This window comes from Nesoenas mayeri (genome assembly GCF_963082525.1).
Source record: "Nesoenas mayeri genome assembly, chromosome: 7".
Classification (NCBI taxonomy): domain Eukaryota; kingdom Metazoa; phylum Chordata; class Aves; order Columbiformes; family Columbidae; genus Nesoenas; species Nesoenas mayeri.
The window spans coordinates 5,753,814-5,779,576 of NC_137551.1; the positions used below are offsets into that span (position 1 = coordinate 5,753,814).

Sequence of the window (25,763 nt, forward strand, 5' to 3'; positions counted from 1 at the left end):
TCTTTTTGTCCCACAGCTGGTTTGCCTCTCCTTAGAAGGGGACAGGGAAGAGCATGATTTAGAATAATTATTAAGCAATGTGACTCGTAGTGTGTAGATGCAGTACACATAAACTGAGATTCTCTCCATGACAGAAAGGGTCAGTTAAACTCTTCAGTGTTGTGGTTTTTTTTTTCTGAGATACATATTTCAGGACTGAGGTACATATTTCAGAACTCTTAAAACTAAAGACTTGTTGATATCTCTGTGTTGTTTGAACTACCAACTTTTATTCCCAGCACATTACTTTTTAAGGTACTGAGCTCAAGTGTTTATTCTGGCATGTTTTCCAGGGTTAGAGAATTATTATTTGGAATAAATGTTAGGGGTTGAAGCTTTTAATAACAAGAAACAGAAGGCGACGTTTCAAGTTTATGCAGCTTCACTGTGCTTATATCGAAGGTCTGGAGAGCTGTTACCCATCTCTTTTTGAAAACACACCTCTGAAAACACAGCAGGGGCTGTGTGAGCAGCGCGGCTCTACTGGCGCTGTCGGGGCTTATCGCGATAGGCCGGGAACCGCACAGCGGGGCCAGGCCGGGGCGGGTCCTCCCGCCCGCCGGGGGCGCCGTTGGGCGCGGTTGGAGGGGCGGCGCTGGGCAGCGGGGGGGCGGGAGGAGCCGCAGGGAGCGGCCGAGGTGGCGGCTCCTCTCCAGCCATGGGTGAGCGGGGCCGTGCGGGCTGGGGACGAGGGGGAGACGGGGCGTGAGGCGGCGACTGCGGCGGGACTGGGGCTGGGGCGGCCGCGGCGGGCGGCGGCGGCGCCGGGAGCGGCCTCAGCTCGCGGTCTGTCTGCAGCGGCGGGTGTCTCTGCCGCCGGGTGACCCACGGAGACCTTGTGCCGCCCGTAGCCATAGCGACGACACGCTTGTTTTTTTTTCGGGTGGCTGCTCATCCGGACTGGGAGAGGAATGTTGTCTCTCAGGCCAAGCCTTGCCGGGCAGGGTCTGGTGAGGTCGGCGACGTCAGTGCCACCTGCACAGCATCCCCGCGGGGTGAGAAGAGCCCTTCGTAGCTCATTTTTCATCACCCATGCACAATCTACCCCATACAATCCTAGCAGTTACAGGAAAACACACCATCTGAAATTGTAAATTTTATTTAATTTTATTTTTTTTTTAAAGCTAGCGAACAAAAATTGTGATGTGGAGGTAGACCACACTTTAAAACAGACCTAAAATGCCTTTCTGCCCCAGAAAAGCTGGGAAAAGGGCTGGCAATTACAAGGACATTAGACGTGGAAATCTGTGCGGAGGATCAGCCTCAAAAGTCGAAATGAGGTCACCTGAAAAAGGGATTTGTAAGATGCCTTTGGGGAAGTAGACTTGAATATTTAGCGAGGGAGAGCTGCCCACCTGAGGTCCGAATTCCAGCGGGGCTTTTTCTACAATAACGTTCACATTTAGTACTGTCAATAGCAAACCTATTAAAGAACCAGGAGGTCTGGTACGAGATTTACGAACAGAAAGCTCTTGGTGTTGCCAGGCTCCATTTGCTCGGAGTGGGCTGGTGCTGCTCTTGGCTGGGTTGGATCCATTCGCAGAGTCCAGAGATAAACCAGTGAGCCATGACTGCTCACCAGGTGTGTTTTAGCCAGAGCACTGTTGCTCACTGTCTGCTGTGGCGTCTAACATCTTTTTGTGTCTTCTGTTGAAGTACTGGTGAATTGAGAGGCTATAGAAGTAGTTTTCAAGGTTATCTCGGGTGCATGATCTCAGTCATTGTTTTTTAGTTGTTACCTGAGATAGGCTATATTGTATAGGAATAATGTAATCTGATGTTTGATAGACAGTTAGGAATACAGAAAATTAGAAAGTAATTTTCTAAGTGTCTGATATCTAATACCTACATACCTAGAGCTGCGATATGCAAGAAATGAGACAAGTAATTTAATTGCCATTTGAGGAACTGAGAAATTAGCCATCTGTTATAATGATTCATTTTTTCATTTGTTTTTGGTTTTATTGTGTACAGTTCTTTATGTTTTCTGATGTGCAAAGACATAAGGTCATATACCAATATGCAGATTTGCAGAGGAAGAGGCTCACGTTTTTCCCTCAGACAGAAATCTGTGTAGATATTTTAACATCTGTGTCTCAGTGTCTTGAAAAAGACGATCTGTTTTTGTTAGATTTAATTGCAAATAAGGGAAAACAGTTAATCATCAACTTTTTTGCTTCTTTCCCCGTTACTTTGATCATGGTGAATAAAGAGATGGTTGCTTTATCTGTGTTAGAGGGTGGACTGAATGTTTGAATTGCTTTATTATAAGTGAAAATAAACTAAGGATCTCATGAATTTAAGAATCTGATTTCAGTAGCAGGACCTCTAAGAAGAGGAACCTTGTCCATTCTGTCAGAATAAGATGATTTTTAAAAGCTATGGGTTTTTTACTGAATAGATTTAATCCCTAAATGCATTTTTGTAGTGTACATTTTGTAAAGTTTACAAAAAACATTTTTAAGTTACAGCAAAACCTTTAATTCTTAAGCTTTCTTGTGCAGAAAATTTTTTGTAGCTATATGAGAAACTAAAATTTCGATAAGTAATATGTAGTATTTTCCTGAAACTGCACAGGAAAGCATGTGTTTAGGTCACTGTGCAAGTAAGACTAGAGTTGAAATTGGTTATATGTGAGAATTATGATGTCTGTTTCTGTAGGCAGACTGTACTATACCAAACAGATTTTTCCATGAACAGGAACATAGCTTTACTACCATGGTGTTTGTTAGAGGGGATGCTTTTCTACAACATGGTGGTTTATAGCACTTATTCAGTTATTCCTTTGAGTTTATCTAGATTAAAGTACATTTTTCCATTTTTCTTTGAACAAAGTGGCCATGAAGCATTTTGTTACTTTGCATCTCTTCTAAAACTTGAACAATAACCTTTTTTTTCCTTTCTTGTCTTAGCTGTAAAGGACCCTACAGCTGTGGAAAGAGCAAATTTACTGAACATGGCTAAACTGAGTATCAAAGGTCTCATTGAATCAGCTTTGAGCTTTGGCCGCACTCTGGATTCTGACTACCCGCCTTTGCAGCAGTTCTTCGTTGTCATGGAGCATTGCCTGAAGCATGGCCTCAAAGGTGTGCTAACTGCTCTACCTGCAGGGTTTTTTTCCTTTCTTTCTTAAATGAGATAAAATCAAAGTGCGTTATGTTGCTTTAACAAGTGAAGAAAATGTGTAAGTTGTCACCTTTTATATTTAATTGTGTCATCATTAATACTTCACAAGATATTTTTCCACATTTACTGGTTTCTTTCATGTACCATTTGCTGGAAGTGGTCCAGGGATTACCACAAGTGCATATATGTATCTTATATGTTTAGCTAGTCATCCTTTCTATTTTATTTTGTTCCAGCACAGCAATTTTATGTTCAGAGTGAAGTAATTCAGAAGATGATTTTGGATACTGGTGAACTGACCAGTGTCACAGCTACCTGTTGTCTGGGTTCAGGAGTTGAACCTTGCATCACACCAGCTATTTTGAAGGCAGCTACTGCAGTAATTTAAATAAATTCTTTCCAAGTATTTTAAATCAATTCAGCTACTTAATTTTTCTCTTCCTAGTGAGAAAATCCTTTCTAAGTTACAATAAAACCATCTGGGGTCCTCTGGAACTTGTGGAGAAATTATATCCAGAAGCTGAGGAAATAGCAGCAAGTGTCAGAGATCTGCCTGGCCTTAAGTAAGTAGTATTGGTAAAATACAGCAAGAAAAGTAAAGGATCTGATTAAGAATCTGCAGATGTCTCATGACTTCACTTGTCATTAATCAAGCCTTTGAACAGCTAGCACATGATATTGGGGGGAGCACAGGTGAATCTTGCTAGCTTTTCATGCTCTGCATAAAACAGCTAAAAAAGTAGTATTTTTATGTTATTTTCTGATGTTTCGGGTGGAAGAGTTTTCTGAATGGTGGACAAAAACGGTGCAATAAGGAACAGATTGTGTGTCAAATAGTCTGCATTCTAGAACTGCAGCAGCTGTGAGTCTGGTTAGCAAGGCTGCATAGAAACAAAAGGTTATGTGCTGAAGAGGAAAGTATGAGGCATCTTTTCAGATTCGTTTGTGTAGGGTCTTTCTCATCTGTAAAATTATGCCGGGGACTACAATCTTCTCCCATTCCTCTGCACTCTGCTTTTGTATTTAGCTTTAGAATTGCCTGTACATTAAATTCCAAAAGGGCCGGGTTACATTGGGATTGGTATATGGCAGCATAAGGGTTAGAATCTCTAGCTGTAGACTGTATCTAAAGCACACAGGTATAGAAATTGTTATTTACTCTTATATCAGGCCAGATGAAATAATAACCTTTGCCAAGTATGTTACACTCTTCCTATCCTGATATAGCATGCAAATGTTTTTTGTTGCTGTTTTTTCATTCCTGTACTTACTACTTCTAAGGGTACAAGCACTAGAAGAGGAAGGTCTAACAGTCCAGGTGTAATTTTTTGGATATTAATGTTTGCCAGTTACATACATTTTCATATTTTTTGAATTGTCTTTAGGATACCACTGAATTTGTAAACAAGTATGAGTTAAAGCTAGAATTCAGTTGTGTAGACCCAGAGAAAACTGGGAAAGCAGGCTTGTGTGATGAGTTAGAATGAACATTTGGTTACTTTTCTCACAATTCCTCTGACTTTATAAGCAAGTTGCAGAGGGAAGTCTGAATTTTTGCAGTCGTTTTACTTCGGCTAGAAACAGGAGTTTCAAGATTACCTCTACAGGCACTGTCAGGTTAAGAAGAAGGTACTTACAGGACCACTCTTAAAATTTTTTTCCATGCTGCCAGCCACATACAGTGTGAGAACAAACCACATTGAAATACAACAGTATGTAGAAAGTAACATGTTTTCACTGAGTAAAACAATTAATTTTACAGTCAGGCTCTTGTACTTTCTCTGTTCCTGTTCTCTCCACCTTCTGCTCCCAAGCCCAGCTGAGTTGATGAAAATTTTTCTGATTTATCCCAAAGCTTGGAGCCCAAAGCCCAGACCTTGTGGCTTCCCAGACCACTTTGCTCAACCGATAGTTTAAAATACCCTTTCAGAAATACCAATTGCTCTGCCAATAGACTGATAAAATGTTTAATACAGTGAATTAATGAATATATTGTTGATTTGGGACTGTTGGTCTTCATGCCCTTCTTTTCAGAACACCACTGGGCCGTGCCCGGGCCTGGTTACGGTTAGCATTAATGCAGAAGAAAATGGCTGACTATCTCCGCTGTTTAATCATTCAAAGAGATCTTCTCAGGTAAACAATTAACTAGATTTTGCTTATGATTTAGTTTAGAGATTTGTCTCCTGGAAAAAAAAAAGTATTATTTTCTGTTTGCTACTTTTGGATGCATCCTTAGCATAGCAAGGTGTAGCTTCTGGCCTGTGGGCTGATTTCTTCCAGTTCTAAAATTACATTGCTCTCTTCTAGTATAACTGCTCCTTTCTGATCAGTTAGTTGAAGCATAAAGGGAAAAAAACCCCAAACTTGTCATCCTGATTTCAGTTCTGTAATTTCTATATATTTTTAAGACTCTTCTTGTCTGCCTACATAGTGCTGGTATGTCAGGATGACATTGGTGTTAAACAGCTATGGACTTTTCTATTGAAAGCACAGTTTGTTTCAGAGAGTCTAGAACTTTATTTAAAGAATGCGAGGAGGAGTTGCTAAATTATGGTATTCTGTTGTTCAGTGGAGTGTTTTTATTTTCAAAAACTTTTTAGCATTTCAGCCCTTTCTGTTTCTCTTCTTTTACACATTTAATCTCTTCCTTGGCTTCTTTAATTTCAAGCATGTGTTCATTGAAGTCCAGACCTTTTTTCATACCAGGTAAATTTTCTTACCATTCTTCTTTTGCATCCTGCAGTGTTTCTTAAGAACATAAGAATTGTCTGACTCAACGTGGCCAGACATCCATCTGGTCCATTATTCTATTCAAAAGTGGCTAATAGCAAGTGAAAAACCTTTTAAAAAAATAAATGGGGCAAAATAAGCTTTGCCCCCCAGATTTCCCAACCCTTCAGCAGCTTGTGGCTCAGATTTCTGGAGCCAAAGGTAGTGTCTTTGTCTGTAATGGCCTCTGAGACAAACCATGCACTTACAATTTTTGAATATTTATGAGGTGAAAGTATGGAAAGACCAAGTTCATCTTTAAGGATGTTGACTTAAGGCTAAAATCATAGAAACAATTCCGATTTAGATGTCACTTATTAATTTATTGCATGTAAATATACTGAGTATACCAATAAGATGCAATTTTCTTCTTTAACAGTGAATTTTACGAGTATCATGCCTTAATGATGGAGGAAGAAGGAGCAGTTATTGTTGGGCTATTGGTTGGGTTAAATGTGATAGATGCTAACCTGTGTGTGAAGGGAGAAGACTTAGATTCACAAGTAAGTCAATCCAGGTAAAGTAATGTACATGCAATCCGTAAGATTTTTATGTACAGTGAATTTTTTTACTATGGAGTTGTGACTTGTTAGAAATTATCCTAGAGACTGTTCAGAGTATGATTCAGCTCCTGGATCAGTGGAGGCTGTTGCATTAACCTCAGTATTGCTTGAGTTGCACCTTTAGATGGTGATAATTGGCAGAGTGTAAGGGTAAAAATTTATGCTTTGTCATCAAGTGGATGCCATTTTATTAGTAGCAATGCAGAATTCTTTCCATCTGAATTGCACAACTCATCCTTTACCTTTGTGGGAGAAGCGTAGTTCCATGATCAGTCTATCCCATTTGGTTCATTCCTTGTTTTTCTGGAACATAATAGGAATGTTTCAAGGACCCGAAAGAAAAACTTGCTTCACACGGTATAATAAAAGACTGTATAAGAGGGTGACTGCTTTCAGTCTGCAAAACAAAGCTTAGTATTCTTCCTCCTTTGCAGGGTGCTTTGACTTTGAACTCTGATCCTTTCAAAGAAAATCGTGCCGGGTTCTTAGTAAAGGCAGATGCACAAGTATTTATAAATAAATGTGGACTGTGTTCAGTCCTGATTTTTTCTGTCCAGCTTCTTTGTGGAGAAAAATCATAATAGTTAAGTGATTATTTACTGTATTTCAGCATATATTTGATGAAAAAGTGATTTCTGTGGCAAAGAATGTGAATCATAGTGTTAACTTGTCTTTGATCATTCTAGTTACTATCTAATGTTTTAGGCACTGATGTTGCATACCAGAAGACTTAATATCGAAAAGCCTATAGTTATAGAAAATTTATCAATATGCTTTTCTTAGTATTGAGAATTACGTGTGTAATAATTGACAAAATCTATTGCTAGCTACACCTTTGTTATCTAAGTCACTTGGTGGCTTTGCTGTATGAGGGGATGTAAACTTGATTTGAGAAGGTATTTAGGTAAATAATAAGTAATCGCGGTTTTGGACTGTGAATTTTAAATCATTATAACGAGGCTCAAACACATCTTCATTAATCAAAATAGGAACCATTACAATCAACACAGTTTTGCCAATGAGAAGTTTGTTTATTCCTGTAGTGTAAAAATCCATACTTCAGGATTCAGCAAACTCTTGGAAAGCATTTTCTGCATCCTGCTGGTTGTGGAAGTGTTCTCCCTGCAGAACAATGTCTAGATGCTTGAAGAAGTGGCAGGTGGCTGGTGAGAGGTCAGCTGAATATGGAGGCAAAACTTTGTAGCCTGATTCATTCCACTTCTGATGCGTTGGTTGTGCCATATGCAGTCAGGTGTTGTTGTGGAGAAGAACTGGGTCCTTTCTGGTGACTGATGCTGGCTACAGGCGCTGCAGGTTTTGGCGCATGTCATTGATTTGCTGAGCATCCTTCTCAGGTGGAATTGGGGTTCAGAAAGCTGGAGGGGATCAGAAGTGGCAGCAGACCATCAAACAGTGACCGTGACCTTTTTTTTGGCTTTGGAGGTTCTTCTCAGTCCAACCACTGAGCTGGTCATTGCCAGTTGTCATATAAAATGCATTTTTTGTCGTACATCACAATTTGATTGAGAAATTATTTGTTATTATTGCATTAGAATAAGAGAAGACGATACTTCAAAGCGACGATTTTTTGATTTTTGATCAGCCTGTGAGGCACCCGCTGATGGAGCTTTTTCACCTTTCCAATTTGCTTCCAATGCCAAATGACCATAGAACAGTCAACGTTGAGTCGTTTGGCAACTTCTGGTGTAGCTGCGCGAGATTCAGCTTCAATGGTGGCTCTCTCTTGGTCACTGTCACCTTCTGATGGCGGCCACTGTGCTCCTCATCTTCAAGGCTCTCGTCTTTTTTGTGAAACTTTCGGAAGCACCATTGCACTGCATGTTCATTACTAGTTCCTGGGCCAAATGCGTTGTTGGCGTTGCGAGTTGTCTCCGCTGCTTTACAACTCATTTTTAACTTCAATAAGAAAATCGCTCAAGTTTGCTTTTTGTCTAACATAATTTCCATAGTCTAAAATAAATATAAAATAAACAGCAAGTAATAAGTCAGTAGCAAAAAACAAGCGACAAAAGTGCATTAAAATTATGTATAACATAACCACATTTATTTAAGAATGTTTCCAATAAATTTCAACAATGCAAAAACTAAAATTCCTTTTGCATCAATCTAATAAGATTTTGAGAACAATTCTGTTTATGAAGAGTAGTGTAAATAAGGCTTCTTCTTAGATAAGACAGAAGCAGCAAGTTGTGTTGAGCAGAAAGAGAAACCTGTGAAGGATGATGGAAGTCACATCCAGGAGCAAAGTTTTGGTATGTTAGAAGGATGCTGTTCAACGGTGAAATGTGTGTGCGCACAGGGAGAATTAAAACAGAGTAACTTGTGCGGAGATAACATTTTACCTCTTATAGAGATGGTATTTTGCTTTAACAAGCAAAATATGTTTTTCAAAAAGCTTTGTAGAAGATACATTTTCGAAAAAGATGTGGAAGGAACTGTTAGAAGACTGTCATAGGGAGGAAGGAAGCGGTAGATCAGATAAATTGAAATACTTTTGTGAAAAGGCTGCTAGAGACCTAAAAGGAGGGGTTTTGGTAAAGCAAACGTAGTTAAATACTTTTGTTAGAGGTTCATGAATAAAGTTGGAAGCAGAACTCATGGTGATGTCATTTATAGTACATACGATTAAATGACAATTGAATAGAAAATACATTAGTTAGCTTCAGATTTAGAAAGGTTTAAAAAAATTAGTACAATTGAGTAGGCACACGTGGGAATCAGCAAGTGTGGAGAAGTTGTATTATTTGGCAAGATATATAGAAAAACTAAATACGTGGGAAAACATAATTTTGGAAGATGTACTGTGGTAGGAAATAACATGAAACACTACAGACTAATTATCACAAGTCTACTCAATCAGTGGTAGGTTTGAGTAGGTTTGAGTATCTGATGATTCCCCAAATGAAATTCTTCCTCTAAGTTCTTGGCTAAACTCAGTTAGAGATAACAAGTCATCTTTTCTTTGAGATTTCGTACGTAGCACGTTGTTAATTTTGTTCAAAGGTAACATAATTTGTAACAAATATATGAGACTACACTTAACAAAAAAAAATCTTGTTTAAAATATTATGGGTCAGTTTTTTGGCCTTCTGGCTGAAACTTGACCTATCTTAAGCTGATTTAACTGAGGTTTTAGTACTTATGTAGATACAAGACCATTATTTGTATGATATTAAACTCTGTGCATTTGCTTTTCCCTAGGTTGGGGTGATCGATTTCTCTATGTATTTAAAGAGTGATGATGAAATTGGGGGTAAGGAAAGGTACATCCTCACCAATTTCCTCAAATTTTGCATGTTAACAAATAATTTCTTGACTGGCGCCATGTTCTGTGTAGAAATAAGTCACGTTCCCTAAATATGAAATCTTATCTCACCATCTGGATAAAAATGGCACGCTACATTGTTGTGTATGACTGAAAGAATGTTTTCAGTCCAGATCAAGCCTCAGCAGCATCACCTGTGTCCTTTGTCTGGTGGACAGTCTTGGAGAACTACAAGGCAGTGGTGAAAAAGAACCTGTCAATCTTTAAGCCCTCAGCTGGGGATTTAGTCAGTATTTCACAGAACTAGAGTTACAGCAGAGTAAAAAAAACATCCTTTTTCTTTAGAGACTGTTTTTTTGTCTCTCACTGGTGTCACAACATGTAAGTTATTGACTTTGTGATTGTGAGATGAAGTTGCTTCCTTTCTTTTTAAGAAGCACGACTATGATGGACATTTGCATATGATAGATACATATGTTTTCAGTATGTAGTTCACTACGTCATTTTGTTAAAGCTTATTTTGTTATGTGCTTGCTTTAGAAATGGACAGATTGCTGCCATTTTGGACCAAAAGAATTATGTTGAAGAACTGAACAGGCAACTCAAGTAAGTATTCCTTTGAAGTACACATGTTGGGCCAAACTTACAGACATAATAAAACATCTGTAATTCCTTTTGTACCACAGCTTTGTGAGATACCTTCAGAGAAAGGGGTGCAAATTCTTCAAGTTTAGGCTGCAGGTGTAGTGAAGCTGGAAAGGATACACTCTTCTGGAGAGACTCAGGAAGTCTTGTTTTTGTGCTTTTGTTTTTGACAGTTAGAACCTTTGTTCTTCAAAGCAACAAAAAACAGCTGGCCAAAACTAATCAGGGTCCTCACGATACAGAACTTCACAGGAATGAAAAGCTTGATCTGGATTTTAACTGCGTTCTATTTAACAGTTTTCAGAAAGTGATACTGAGTGAACTGAGTGAAACCACATGCTTTTGTTCCTTGGCCTTTCATAATATTTTAGTTTGTAGCTTTAATGTCTATGACCAAAACTGTATAAGTTGATTTCTTGCAGAAAACTACTTACATGATGTAGGTTTTGGTTCCTTTAGAAAGAGTTTTCAGGAAAGCAGCCTTTCACCCTTTGCTGAATAGAGCAAACCTGCTTTACCACTATGTCTGTTACTGTACAAACAGAGGAACTCTGAGGAGTATCATATAGAATTGAATAGTGCAAGGAGCTACAAAAGAAAAAACAAAAACCAAACTGAACAAAACACACAAAAAAAACCAAACCAAAACCAAACAACAAACCCACAAGCACTTCCATAGAATCTGTAACATATCTTAGCATCTTGATCCATTTTTGAAAGGTAATCATATGTTTTATTTTTATTTATTTATTTATTTATTTGTAATGCTGGTAATCTCGATCGCTAGTTACTGTATGGCCACTGTTGGGGTAAAGATATTCTGATTAAAAATTGTGTCAGTCACTGAGCAGAAACCTTCAATGGGACAGAATAACTTGAGTGCATCAAATATGAGCAAAATGAAAGTAAGTTACGGAGGAGAAAGGAACATGTGTCATTATTCAAGTGAGACTCTATGTATTGAGTATGTTCTTGTACGCTAGTTTATGCACGGAATTACTTGCAAACCAGTGATTCAACAACTCTCTTATTTCAGGTCAGCTGTTCCTTTACACACATCCTAAAATGCATTAATCTCCTCTACTTTGCGATTCTTAATGAACTGGTAACTTCTGAGGACACCACAGTAGATATACATGGAAAAGTAAATGGTGTTACAAAATAGGGTTGTGGTTTGTTGCTGTTGGTTGGTTATTTTTTTCCTGTGTGTGTAGCGCAACCTAAAAAAAATGTGCTTACAGCAGAAATAGGCAATCAGGTAACAGAGGCGACCTGGATGTAGTTTGATATGATTAAAAAAAACAGTAATAAAAGGGAATAAAATTCTGGTGAGGTTTATAAATGAAGTCAAGAAGCATCAAGAAAGAGGTAGCTTGCGGATCTCAAAAAACGGGGAGAAGCAAATAATTTCCTAGAAGAAATGGGTTTTGGAGGAAGAGAACCTAGAGAATGATTTCATTATATGGGGGGAAAAAGACCAAGAATCTTGTAAATTGTCTTTTAAGAGAAGTCATTAAATGTTTAGATACCATATAGTTGTGAGAATAAAGGGGAGAATACCTGTAGAGTCACACCTGACCAGGAGTTTAAGTGACAGGCATGACGCTGAGAGTTGGAAACAAGTATATAAATGTTAACAAAGGAGACTAATTATCTTGTATTTAGGAAAATCTCAAATAACAGGACCAGACCTTTTAGCCCTCAACGATTAATCATTGTACCTCGCCTTACAGCTTTTGAGTTTGGTTGAATGAGTTTTGATGTCATTTTGAATAATGTTTTTTCTTTTTCTCTTTCAGTAGCACAGTTAGCAGTCTACATGCAAGAGTTGATTCACTGGAAAAATCCAACACTAAACTGATTGAAGAGGTATTATTTTCTTTTAGTAATGTGTAATTTACTCAAATTATTTTAATCTGCATAAGTTCTGTGTAATATATTCAGCTACCTTTATTTTGGCTTGAAGAAAAGGTGTACAGTAGCTGCAAGGATTTGAAGTCAGCTTGCCTAGGTAGCCTGCAGCATCAGTAAATTAGTTCTGTAGAACATGGAATTTCCCACTTTGGAGAAAAGCAGAAGAGAAGCCTTTCCTAAAGCAAGTCTGATTTTGTGGAGATTACTAGTCCATAATGAATCACACCAGTTGCTACAAAGAGACAGAAAATAGTTCACCAGGCAGTTTCTCTTACCATCTTCAGCCATAGCCAAAGGGTTGTTTCTTGCTTATTTACCATATGCTTATATACAGCCTCTATACTTGTTTATCTCTGGATTTGTATTTATATCCTATATTTCCAGTTATCTTTGATGCTTGACTAGATTCTGATATTTTTTTAGTTTTACAAGAGAGAGCATGATTTTTTTTAATCCGAGCTGCTTGAGAAATAGTTAATGAAGTGGAAAATTGAAATAAATGTCTAAATTCAAGTGTTGAAGGAATAGCTAGCTTGCTCTGGGTGTTAATGTATCCAGATAGAGGGAAAACATTTTGTTCTGAGTATTAATCCTCAGAGTATTCTGATTCCTTTGAAAGCCTTGAGGTCAACTGTCGACCTATTTTGATCAGCTGGCTGATAATTTTGACATTAAGGTATATACTGTAGCGCCCAGTTATAACGTTTCCTCTTTTATGAATATGTTTTCTTTTCATCTGGGAGAGGTTTTCTTGTGTAAATCGCTCCACATGATATATTAAGAAGTCCGAAAAAGAACAGAACTGGATATATTTGAATCCAAGCAGGAAGAAAAAATTTAGAATGAGGAAAGGGAATTGAGGGTCTTTAAGTCATTATGAAGCAATGAAAAGAAAGCACATTCTATTCTTTACTAGACATGGAATAATGAAGTATCTGTTGTGTCATGAAAGTGACTCATTACTAAAACCAAGAGCTTTATGTTTTCTTTAAAAACAATTAAACCTCTGTTTTGTATGTTGTGAGAATAGAGCAGAGATTGTCTTGGTCTTGCATTCGTCAGAACCGTTTTTTCTTTATTTCCATTCACAAAAGTGGTCACACTGCTTTTTTTTTTTTCTTCTTTTCAGTTAGCAATAGCCAAAAACAATATAATTAAACTTCAGGAAGAAAATCATCAGTTAAGGAGTGAAAATACTCTTATTTTAATGAAAACACAGCATCATCTAGAGGTATGTTAGTTTTGCCACATTTAACGTAGTAACGTCACATTGGTTCATTGTCATACAAATGTTCTTATGTCGCAGCTTAAGCAGTAGCTGGGTCAAATCTAAAACAAATTTTATTAGGGAAAGGACCTATTAAACCTGGGGAGCTTTATAGTCACATAATAATAGCTCACCGGATTGTTTTATAAACATATGCACATTTTTTAGCATTTTTCCTTGTATTCTTTCTATTTTTCTTCCCTTTCTCCTTTTTCTTTAGACTGTAAGCTATATCTAAGAGCACTTAAGGTGATAGTATCTGAAAACCTTGTCAAAAAATGTGTGTTGTAGTTGGCAAAGTGTCTATTCTGATCTGTCTCATTATATGGAATGTCATTTGGAGCAATCATAGATACAATTGCTGAACTTTTTTTTAAGGTGTGATTTGTAGCTCCTTATATAACTTCCTGTACATATTTTACGGGAACTGTATTTTACAGTACTGAAACATTTGTGTAGTAGAGTGACTTACTGAGGGAGGACTGTACTGCAGTACAGATGTTTATTTTGCTAGATTTACTCAATTCTCATTCTAAAACTGATGACCACATAGCAGAAACAGCTCTTTCCATGTTTGTACTCTACTTGGAGAATGCATTTTTAAGCAGCTTTTTCTTCCCCCCCCACCCCAAGTGTTAAATTTATGCTATTAATTGCTAAACTTGTGCTGAAGAAAGATAGATTCTTTATGTCTTTATAGGCAACTAAAGTGGATGTTGAAGCAGAACTTCAGACATACAAGCATTCCAGGCAGGGCTTAGATGAAATGTATAATGAAGCCCGTAGGCAGCTTCGAGAAGAATCACAACTTCGACAAGTAAGTGTGCTTCTCTATGATTATATAGCACTTCTAGAAAAGATTATGCTTGAGAAGAATCTATATATAAATATTTCTAGTTTTGCTTTTTCTGAGTTTATATGCTACCTTTAATCAACTTTAATTGCGTTTTTTCTGTCTGTAATAAAAAGGGTTTTTTTTTTTTAATGGAGCAATCAATACATCTGTTAACAATGTTGCTAAAGCATAGTAAAGAAAATACGTTTTCTTTGGGTAGTTTTTAGGTAGGCTTTAAGCAATACTGTGTGCTTTGTATGCGTGCTAAATCTTGGGAAAATAGAAATCCTTTAGTTCTATTTTTGTAATTAATAATTAGGCAACTCTGTGCAACACTGGCAGTGTTTCTTATAATGTGAGTTGTCTTCTCCCAAGGTTAAAAAAACCCCATCGGTCTCTAAGTACATGAGGACATAATGTTTATGCAGTGGATAATTTACAGAGTTAAAGAGGAGCAGAATTTCTCAAGTGGTGAAATAGGTGGTGCAGCAGCTCTGTTAGAGTTAGCTTTGGTCTTTCTCAAAACAGAGAGAAAATGTTGCATTATTATTTAAATATTCCGGGTTACATTGTGTTTATGTTTTGTAGGATATGGAGAATGAGCTAGTGGTTCAAGTTAGTATGAAGCACGAGATAGAACTCGCCATGAAGTTGTTGGAGAAGGACATCCATGAGAAGCAGGATGCCCTCATAGGCCTTCGACAGCAACTTGATGAAGTTAAAGCAATTAACATGGAAATGTACCAAAAACTGCAGGTAAGGGAACAATTAGCTGTTAAACCAACTTTGCCTGGAGTGAGAGGGGTGCATTACCATTTTGTTTAGTGAAATACTGTTGTTTCCTTAATTTTAGGTTTCTTTCCACTTCTTAGGTCAGCTTGTCGTTTTGGAACATCACTGATATAAGCGTGATTTCACACAAAGAAGTTCTTAAGGCAGTTATGTAATATTAGTGGGTTTATAGAAGGAAAAAGAGCATAAGAGTAAGATCATGGCCTAATAACATGCTATGTGGAATAGAGAGGGTGATAGTGTGTCTAGTGATAATGACACTTGTTGGCCTGAGCTGCACAAAACAACCATGAGAACATAAGTATCTAGTCAGGAGTTAGAGTGGAGATCTGAACTTTCAAAGTAAGGAAAGGCATTTGGAAAACCAGGTTGCATTAAATGGAAAAAGCTAATTACAAGGTGGGTTGGTTTTGTTTGTTTTGGTGTTTTTTTAATCTGTTAGCAAATTAAGAAAATCTGTAAGCACCACACAATTCTTCTTCGGGAGATTATGGATCTCAAGAGACCAAATATGCAGTTAACAAATGACCGAACACCAGGGAAGTTTAGCAGTGAATTATTTATGCAGAACATAAATTTGATTTATGGAAGAAATTATCAAAAACAGCACAAGAAACCAGTCCAATCTGTGGTAGAATGAGGGGGAAAAAAATAGGATGTAGTGGAGATAATTGAGATGATGGACAAAGGATGCTGCTTTTCCAGGTGCAGATGTGAGGAAACCGGACCAGAGAGAGAGGAATATAAATAGAGCTGGAAAGAAAAATTATAAGAGAAGGTTCTTCATTAGGTCAGGATCTGTAGGGTTTTGTTTTTCTTGGAAAGCTGTACTTCTTGGGACTGTGGGTAACACCAATTTCACTTCATGACATTCAGACCCACTTCCTGGCCAGAGTAAAGTGGTTAAATTGTGCCCAATCTCTGCCATTCAGGGACCAGTCAATAATGTTGAGTTGTGTAGCAAAGATGATGTTCTGCCTTTTATTTCAATCTTCAGGCTGCGGTTGTAACAGCTCTGCAAGCAATCAAAACTGTGAAATGTGTTGGTAAAATTCTTAAAAGATATCTAGGTGCATATGGTATCTTGATAGGACTTGGAGATCCTCAGCGATTTAGAGGACAAAGCATCTTAGTACTTTATTGTTAAGGTTCTAACGGGCTACTTAAAAAGATGATCAGTGAATTGAAGTTGACTTGCAAAATGATTGACTAGGAAAGGAAACCAAAATGTGAAATATATGCTTATTAAATAAAATCTCAACCTGCAAATTACAAAACTATGAGTTTGCTAGGCACAAAATTATTTTAAGTACTGTCAAGTACATTTTTTTAGATGAGAATGGTTAAAAAGAATCAAAACCTGAAGCCATTTCAACATGTTCCACTTCAGATATTGAAGGAAAAAACCCCATGAGGTAACAGTGTAATATATACCTACTTCAGTTTAACTTTTTTTATTGCACAGGTTTCTGAAGATGCTATGAAAGAAAAGAATGAGATAATTGGTCGATTAGAGGATAAGACCAATCAAATCAATGCAACTATGAAACAACTAGAGCAAAGGTACAGGCCCATCTTCGACTTTCCTCATTCATGTCTCCATCCCCTTACATTTTACCATGTTCCTACACAGTTGCCACTGAAATGTAGCTTTCAACTAGAAAATTTAAAAAGAACCTTCCTGAAACTTTAACTAGTGCTTTGCTGTTTGGTTGTTTGTTGGTTTTTTTTTTTTTTTCTTTTTAACAAATACACTTATTTTATATACAAACTTAATCTTTCAGTTTTCTTCCTCCACCATCTTTCTCCTGGTCCTCAGTTTTTGTGCTGATATCAAAAGTTGTTCTTTCAGCTGTTTCAAAATTCTGATTCATTATTGCCTCTTCTTTTTTTTTTTTTTCCCCACCTGAATGAAATGCAATAGAAACCAAAGCATTAATCTTGCTTATACTTAAGCATGTTCTTAATATAAACATTTAATGCCTTCATGGATCACTGTTGTGTTTGCCTGGTGCTTTGGAAGTACCATTATTTTAAATGACTTAATGAGTTTTTACACTAAAAGGTTGAAAAGCGAAAGACTAAAATTTTGGTACATAAATTTACATTATCGTTAGACCACATGTATTACATAGTATTAAAATATGATTCATATGTTTTAATTTAGTGATCTATATGCAACATTGATCTTTTAAATTGTAAAGTATAACATATCCATAATCCCTGTCATGTTGGTGTTTGACATGTCTTTTTTCATTTAAATCTGATTATGAAAAACATGGTTATGTATTAAAAAAATTAGACATGAATATTCTTTTATTGACATCCTTTTTTCCTCTTTTTTCTTTTTCTTTTTATCCTTTATCCCAATTTTTGTTTTTACTATTTTGCTGCCTTCATCTGTCTTTGATTTTTGTCCACTGCATTCATGAAGTGACAAAGATCTGTTAACTCAAACTAGGACTATTGCAATGTCATTCTTCAAATGTACCAGCAATGAAGCTCAGCACCAGTATAAGCTTGTCAAAGATATATCATTCTGAAAGCTCCTCCAGATCTGTTGTGTTTAAATAATTACTGATAAAATACAACTTCAGAGTTTTAAAATTACAACTTTAAGTATAAAGTGGTATTAGAAATCCTGCACTGTAACTGATTATAGCTGGGTTCTGTTTTTTTTTACTGAAAGAACGTCACCTCTGATCTCACTTTACCCCTCTTAAAACAAAGAAAAAAGAGAAAAAAAAATTAAACTATTGCACTATTATTAAGCAAATGTAAGCTAGTTTTCTAATGCTATGTAATCACTTCTTAATTGTCAAACCAAGTTCATTTTAAAAGGTTAGCTATATTTACTTTGGCTGTACATTTATTTGACATCTAATTAGTGATTTTTTTCTATTCTTGATGGTCCTAATAGGTTTTAAAAGTAGCCCTTCTGACTAATATTTCCCTTTCCCCCTGCTTATTTCTTTCACCTTTAGGCTGTATTTATCCCAAAAGCATGCTCCCTGTTGGCTTTTTGGTTGTAACTAGCACTGTTGATGATATATTTAAAAAGAGGGTAGTGTCAGCATGTATGCTTAGTATGAACAGTGGAAGAATTAGAGGGTTTGGGGATAAACCAGCTAAAGCACAGTTCCATTTTGCTGATGTGATGCGGGGCAAAATATTTTCCCAGAGTTTAAAGGCATTTGAATGAGTCTCCGGGCAGGACAGGCAGCGCGTTGTAGAAGGTTCTGCAGTGGGGACTCCTGCCTGGAACCGTTCACTGCGGTGTGCACAGCGGATCTGTCGTCACAAACTGGATTTACATTTAGGGCCTCGATCCTGAGCTGGTCTGACTTGTTCGCCTGCCAGGGGTCTCACCTTGACCGTGTCTGTGCTGTAATCCCGACCTGCGGCTTTGCCCAACTCCTTCTCCCTCCCTCTGCCCATCGTCAGGAGATTGTTCCAGCTCCTGTTTCTGCTTGAGCTGCCGCTTGCCTGCACCACAGAAATTGGAGTTTTAGCCCTTGACACGCTTCCCAGTATTTGCTCTGAAGTGCAGAGGGGGAGTTGACTGGGAAAAGAATCTGAGGGTCTTTGAGCAGAAGGGGATGTGTTTGCAAAGGGCAGGATGCAATAATGCAGAAAGGGTTTCTAGTCCATCATTCTATATTACCTTATTATTCCTTGGTCTGGAATCAGAAAGAGCCTGTAACATGTTCTGGCTACTAGAAAATAAAAATATCTCCCATCCTCAAAGAAAAGCCAAACCAGGAGCACTGACTAGAACAAGAAACATGCCATAGCAGAGATGGGTGACCAGCTCAGGGTCATCTCTGCCAACAAGTGTCTGCTCAGTGTCATCTGAATCCCAGATCCTGCTGTGAACTGGGTCCTGCTCAGCACTGGTGGGAGTTGGAGCAGTGTGGTGGCCTCGGCGCTGGACCTTGGCTTGGCCAGCAGGGTTCTTGGCCAGCAAGCTCCCTTTCTACCTTGGCTGTACAAACTGCACTGCAGTGTAATTTGTGATTTAGGAAGGGTTTTAACTTGCTTTTGGTGTTACTGCCTTGCATAGCTTCATTCAGCTGCTCCTGCTCAGTGAACTGACCCTGGTTTTTCCCAGTATTCTCCTTTCCATACGTGTTTTGGCCCTTTGTGCAGCAGCATCGCAAATGTCACTGGGAACATTCTTGAAACAGCTGGTGTAGCTGAACGAGATAGTGCACACTTTGTAAGACAGTTTAATTCCAGTCTTTTTTCACTTGTTTACTGGCAGCTTTTGGAAACTCGTGCTGGTGCAACTTCATCAGGAGAAGCACAAGTGTAGACATATTGCTGACTTAATTTATCTTTGGAAGGGAGAAATCAAGCACAGAGGGTATCACAGGTTTCTCCCACCGCTTACCTGAGAGGCCCTTCAAACAGTTTTGTTAAACATGGTGCAACAGGTGGGACCTTTACAGGCCCTCCTGCCTTTTCACCTAGACAGGTGTAGGTGCGATACTGCATGAGTTCCATTTTAATACCTCTACTTTTCTTACATTACATCCATCTTAGTTTGGGCTGAAGAGGTGACCAAGCAGAGAGGAACCACAGTGATCTAATGGATTCCAAGGGGAATCAGAAACAAGCAGAAACAAACCCCTGGAATTCAGAAAGGAAAGCTTAAGTGAAAAACCTACCCCTCATTTCTTGATTAATCAGTTTTATTTATTTTATCTATAGTATGGAGCTATTTTAACCAGTGGAAGAATGCATTATTTTTACTATGGTTTATTTAAATTAATTTAATAATATGATGTAGTTGAGGTAGTTCTATAAATATAGTGGGACCTGTCAGGGTGTGTCTTCTTGTATTAGGCTGGTGAAACTTTTTTGCTGTCTGATTGCAGTGCTTTGTACTCAGCCTTATGCCTGAATTGTCTTGAGCTGCTTTTACACAACACATGCTCTGCCCTGTCTTAATAGGTGATTAGTACAAGCCAAGTACTTTTATGGGATTTATTTGGGAGGTAAAAAAAGCCTCCAAAAATAACACATGACTGTATGCTAAAGGCAAAAAAATCCATTAAGATATATGCTTCAATTCTAAAATATGTATCATCGTGCTCTGGCATCTGTTATTCATGAGCTTAAAATAAAGCAATGATTACTTACAGTGATTACCCTCTTACTGTATGAAAAACAGGAGCTAGTTCTCTAGGCATTGTATGGATTTCTCGTTTGAGTTTGTGAGTTTCCCCCAGACTTTGTTTTTATTTAGAAGTGTTTCTATTTCCCCATTTTTCTTTTATTTGTCTTCTTCACCCTCTACGCCCTAGTTCTAGCTTCAGTTTTACCCAAAGTTGATTTGAATTACACCAGATTGCAGCAAGCAGAGAAGGCTCAAACGGAGGTTGAGGCCGAGGATGAGAAACTTAAACAGGAATATGTGAATAGATCTGAAAGTCTGCAGAAAGAATTCTCCCAGAAGGAGAAACAGCTGTAAGTATGTCTTTCCTATTTGGAAAAATATACAGCAGTAAACATTCTACATGGCAGTATGTCCCATGGCTTACAACAGGCTTCTTGTTGATTAATGGTTTTGAACAGAATGTAAATACAAAAGATCTTCATGTTATGTACTGGCAAGGTAGAAGAAAATATGTCATTCCAATGAATGTATGTAGTACAAGTACATAGTAGTATAAACTTAAACAGAAATGGCATAAGAATAGTTTAATTGATCAGGCTTATGAGTAAGGTAGGAGTGGTTTAACGTACCACTGTGCAGAAAAGAAAAAAATAAAAATCCACTGGAATCGTAAATATGAAAAAGTAATATAAAAGCCAACCCTCTAATCTTTTTCCTGTTAAATCCTTTGGTACTGATTTAAAGAAATATGTAATGTAAAAAGCTCCCTGGAAGGGCAGGTGTTCTCCTTGTTGGGAAAGATAACAAGTAAATTATTTAAGACAGTGCAAATCTATGGCACAATAGGATTTGGGCTTAAAAATTAGTGATTTCCAATCCAGTGATTAGCCCACTCTGCCTCTCTTACATCTCTGAACGTTAATAAACTTCCATGACAAATGTTCACTTCACAGCCACAGTCATCTTTGCAGATTTTGGCAAAAGAACAGTTCAGACCCCAGCTTTAGAATTCTGCAATTCTGAAACCTTCTGATCTTTTCCAGGCCAAATGCTGAGGTAGTATCCCAAAATGTAAGTCTTTCCTTTAAAAATGGTTGTGGTTTAAAACAGGAAAAGTAAATGTGGATATGGGTTTTCCACCAAAAAACTTTGCATGACTACTCTCAGAATTTTTCCTCTTTTATTGTGTTGGCATGATTTAGATGTAGAAGGTTGAGCAGTGTGCTTGCATCCTTTGGTTCTCCCTGACATCCTAAACACCAACTCTCCCATGAAACTGATAGTGAAATTCCAGCTAAAGTGCATCTTCCATCAGAGTAGCCCTAATTCTCTTAATTGTACATTAGTTAAACTAATAGAACTTAGATCCCTCTTTATGTTAAACCTCAGCTATGTAGAAAGCTCAATAAAAAATAGTAATTTAGCGTCCTTCCTCCTTTATTTGCAGTTTGTTTCAAAATGCCGTAAGCCTTAGTTGAAAATAGAAGATTCACATCTGAGGAGATAATATTAAATAACTTTTATGAGCACCAGAGATCATTGTCTGCATCCTCAGTCGCAGTGTGGATGGTTGGTTGGTTTTATTTCAGAAACAAGCTATGGAAAGTTAAGGAGACCCTGGTCTTATGTGTGTTTTTAAAAGACTTCAGAGTTTTATGGTTAATCTAAACTTGCTCATTTATTAGAAAGGTCAGCTCTTCAAAATTATGCCATATTCTTGGTCCTTTAAATACACTTGTTTTTAAAAGCATTTTCTAAGTGACAGTGTTTTGTTTTATTTATTACACTATTGTCTAAAATATTACAGTAGTGATACCTTATTTCTGTTTTTGAAAACGTGTAAGTTGATCATTTGTTTATTATGATAATAGTGTATTGCACCCAGAAATAAACACTTTTTTGTTGTTGTTTAAAAAATTATATTACTTTTTGTTTGTTTGTTTTGCATATTTTAGGCTTCAACTGGAAACAGATTTGAAGATAGAAAAAGAGTGGCGGCAAACCTTAGAGGAAGATCTTCAAAAGGAAAAGGAAACTGTATCTCATCTGAGGCTGGAGACCCAAGAAATAATTAACCTTAAAAAAGTAAGTTGTGTAGTAAAACTTAACTAGTAATTTAGAAATTGATTGCGAAGTTAATTGTGGTTGTAGACATGGTATTTTTAAGTATTCCTGCAAGTAGATAAGAAAGATTAGATTAATGTATTCTCAGAAATAGACTAAGAAAAAATTTTTTTTTTACTTCCCATTTAATCCTCAGATCAGAACCCAGTGCTTTGAGTAAGGAAAACTGAAATCCTTGTTTTCCGTTCTCAGTTGCATTGAAGACTCTGTTGTCTCATTGTAGGCCAGAAAGTCCTTCAGCTTCTCCCTGACTGGCTATACATGGCTGGCTAGTGAGATTGAGGTCTGCAGTCAGTCCTTTTCATTTGCTTCCTGGAGAGGATTGCAAAAGCAAAAATGCTTCGTCTCTTGGGGACTAAGAGAGTTTAATCCTGAGTTGTTGCAGGTCATGTTGGATTTGGGAATCTTAATAGGGAGTGTGATAGATCATTCATTCATTGGGCTTTCTCAGTGAGACCAGCTTTGCATAGTAGCAGTTTTCTAGGCAGTGGGCAAAGACGATTTTGAGAATAATTGGGGTTTTTCTTATTTGTTTTGTGTTTTGTTTTAAGGAGTTCCTTAAACTTCAGGAAAAGAACAAGCAACTGAAAAGGATATGTCAAGACCAAGAAGCTGCTCTCCAAGAACTGGCATCCAAGCTGAGCGAGTAATTTCATTCTTTATGATGATGATTATTTTTGTCATGTAAACTTGAATTAAGAAAAATAACAGGATGGTGGTCATGTGAATCGGACTGTGCATGATAATATATCACCTAGCCCGTTATCACAAAGAAATATGTCTAGTTAGGTCAGGTCTGTTTATTTTTGGCTGGTGGGGTACTAATTTCTCTTACCCAAATCACCCCACTTAAATGTACAGCCATTCTGAGCTCTCTGGAGAGAGCTTCTCCTGTAGCGCTTAGTACTAAGTCAATATTACTGGTATTGACCGATTGCATCTCCTGGATGCTGCTGTAATATAAAATACTCAACTAAAAGCGCAGTGCTTATAATTTTTCAAGTACCCACAACTTTTGAAGTTCTTAGATGGAAAATGACAATATAGGTGTTTGAAATCATGTTATCTTATTCTTTAGATCAAAGCTGAAAATAGAAGATATAAAAGAAGCGAACAAAGCATTACAGGTTGGTAGTATTTGGAGGAAAGAGAAACTTCTTTTTTTACCGTTCCCTTTGAAATACTTCAGAAGCATGAAATGATTTCTCTCCAACAGCGGCTAGTCAGAAGAGACTCGCTGTGTGACTTCCCCCCGTGGGAGAGAACCAGAGACTCCTGTTAACCTCACAGAAAAAAGATCCTTAGTTGCTTTTGATTTTTCTTGTTTGATGTACAGCTGTGGATTTTGACACTTCTTGTGCAATGGTGCACCCTTCCATATTTTACATAGTTTATCTGGGACAGAATATGTAGCTAACTGCGCTTAAATTATTTACTACCTCTCAGCGATCAATAAATATTTGGTTGTCCTAGGAATTAAGTAAACCTGGAGCACCAAGGTTGATAAAATATGATCTGTAATGTCAGAGTGTCTTTGTGACTCTATACTGGTCTCAGGACATGAAGCAATTGAGGCAGTAAATGTACTGTTACTTATTTGTCTTGTCCAGTGAAACCCAAATCTTAACTTCATCAGATGCATATATTTATAATAATTTTTTTTCTCCAGGGCCAGGTTTGGCTGAAGGACAAAGATGCCACACATTGCAAGTTATGTGAAAAGGAATTTTCTCTTTCTAAAAGGAAGGTAAAACTTTCACGAAATTTCTTCCAACTTGTTTACATGTATTATGAGAAAAACATTAATTATCTTAGAGGAGTGGTATGAAATGTCAACGCTCAAATGGACGCATAGTTATTTTTGAGATGTCTTTCTAGTTCTTTGATACGTACAGTGCAGCTGGACCCTAATTTCAATAGAAACGCTGCTTTTTGGTGAAGTGCCACAAAGGAACATACCTAAAAATTATTCAACCTACTTTGTGGGATCATCATCTCCAGTGCTTGTCAGCTCTGGCACTGTTAAAATTTGACACATAGAAGTATTTTTACGGCATTTTTTATACAGTAGACTAAGAAATCATGAGTTTATTGTCATTTTAAAGTAAAATGTGATGTTAATTTCCATGCCTTATTAATGTGTGCAGGAATTTTTATTTTAGCATTTTATGTTAAATCTCAATTAGCTACCTGACAGAATCACAGAATGTCAGGGATTGGAACGGACCTGGAAAGCTCATCCAGTGCAATCCCCCTGCCGGAGCAGGATGCCATTGGCCTTCCTGGCCACAAGGGCACAGCGGTGGCTCATGGTCACCCTGCTGTCTACCAGGACCCCAGGTCCCTTTCCCCTATGCTGCTCTCTAATAGGTCATTCCTCAATTTATACTGGAACCTGGGGTTGTTCCTGCCCAGATGCAGGACTCTACACTTGCCCTGGTTCTATTTCATTAAATTTTTCCCCGTCCAGCTCTCCAGCCTGTCCAGGTGTCTGGATGGCAGCACAGCTTCCAGTGTCAGCCGCTCCTTCCAGCTTGGTGTCAGGAGCAAACTTGGTGATAGTCACTCTATTTCCTCGTCCAAATCGTTGATGAATATATTGAATAATACCGGCCCCAGTACTGACCCCTGAGGCACTGCACTAGATACAGGCCTCCAACTGGACTCTGCCCCATTGACCACGACTCTCTGGCTTCCTTCCTTCAGCCAGTTCACAGTCCACCTCACCTCATCTGCTGTCTTGAATATCATTGCTTGTATTACATTCTTCTAGAGCAGAGTGTGTTCTTAATCCAGGGATTGAACAAAATCTGAAAAGCATATATATATATTTTTAAAAAATTATATATATATATATATATGTATGTGGTCCTAGACAGACTGTCTATCTCTGTATCTATCTATGATACAATCCTAGACAGACTATGGTCTGTCTAGGATTGCATCATAGATTAGGATTTAAATGAATTATCTTTTGAAATCTCATTCCATGCTCAGACAAAAGCTGCTCCGTGTATATTGTTTATTGGGATCCAATTAGCAAATATATTGTTTATTGGGATCCAATTAGCAAATATATTTCCATTATAATTTTTTTTTTCCTTTTTCCCCCCAATCTTCTTTCTGTTTTTTAGCATCATTGTAGAAACTGTGGAGAGATCTTCTGTAATGCGTGTTCTGACAATGAACTGCCTCTGCCTTCCTCACCAAAACCTGTTCGGGTCTGTGATTCCTGCCACGCAATACTTATACAGAGGTGCTCTTCTAATATGCCATAA

The 25,763-nt window shown here is 37.7% G+C and overlaps 1 protein-coding gene across 1 annotated transcript; it reads left to right on the forward strand.

Annotated features, from left to right (window-relative positions):
- Nucleotides 1-1,314: 1,314 nt before the first annotated feature.
- On the forward strand, nucleotides 1,315-25,763 carry RUFY2 (RUN and FYVE domain containing 2; the record flags this gene model as incomplete). The annotated part of the gene is made up of 18 exons (XM_080347719.1): nucleotides 1,315-1,339; nucleotides 2,952-3,125; nucleotides 3,611-3,728; nucleotides 5,200-5,301; nucleotides 6,317-6,440; nucleotides 9,723-9,784; nucleotides 10,327-10,392; nucleotides 12,231-12,300; nucleotides 13,475-13,576; nucleotides 14,313-14,429; nucleotides 15,036-15,203; nucleotides 16,705-16,802; nucleotides 20,592-20,711; nucleotides 22,317-22,446; nucleotides 23,037-23,131; nucleotides 23,564-23,612; nucleotides 24,155-24,232; nucleotides 25,620-25,763. The coding sequence occupies 18 exons, from the start codon at nucleotides 1,315-1,317 to the stop codon at nucleotides 25,761-25,763; spliced, it is 1,842 nt and encodes a 613-aa protein (XP_080203845.1).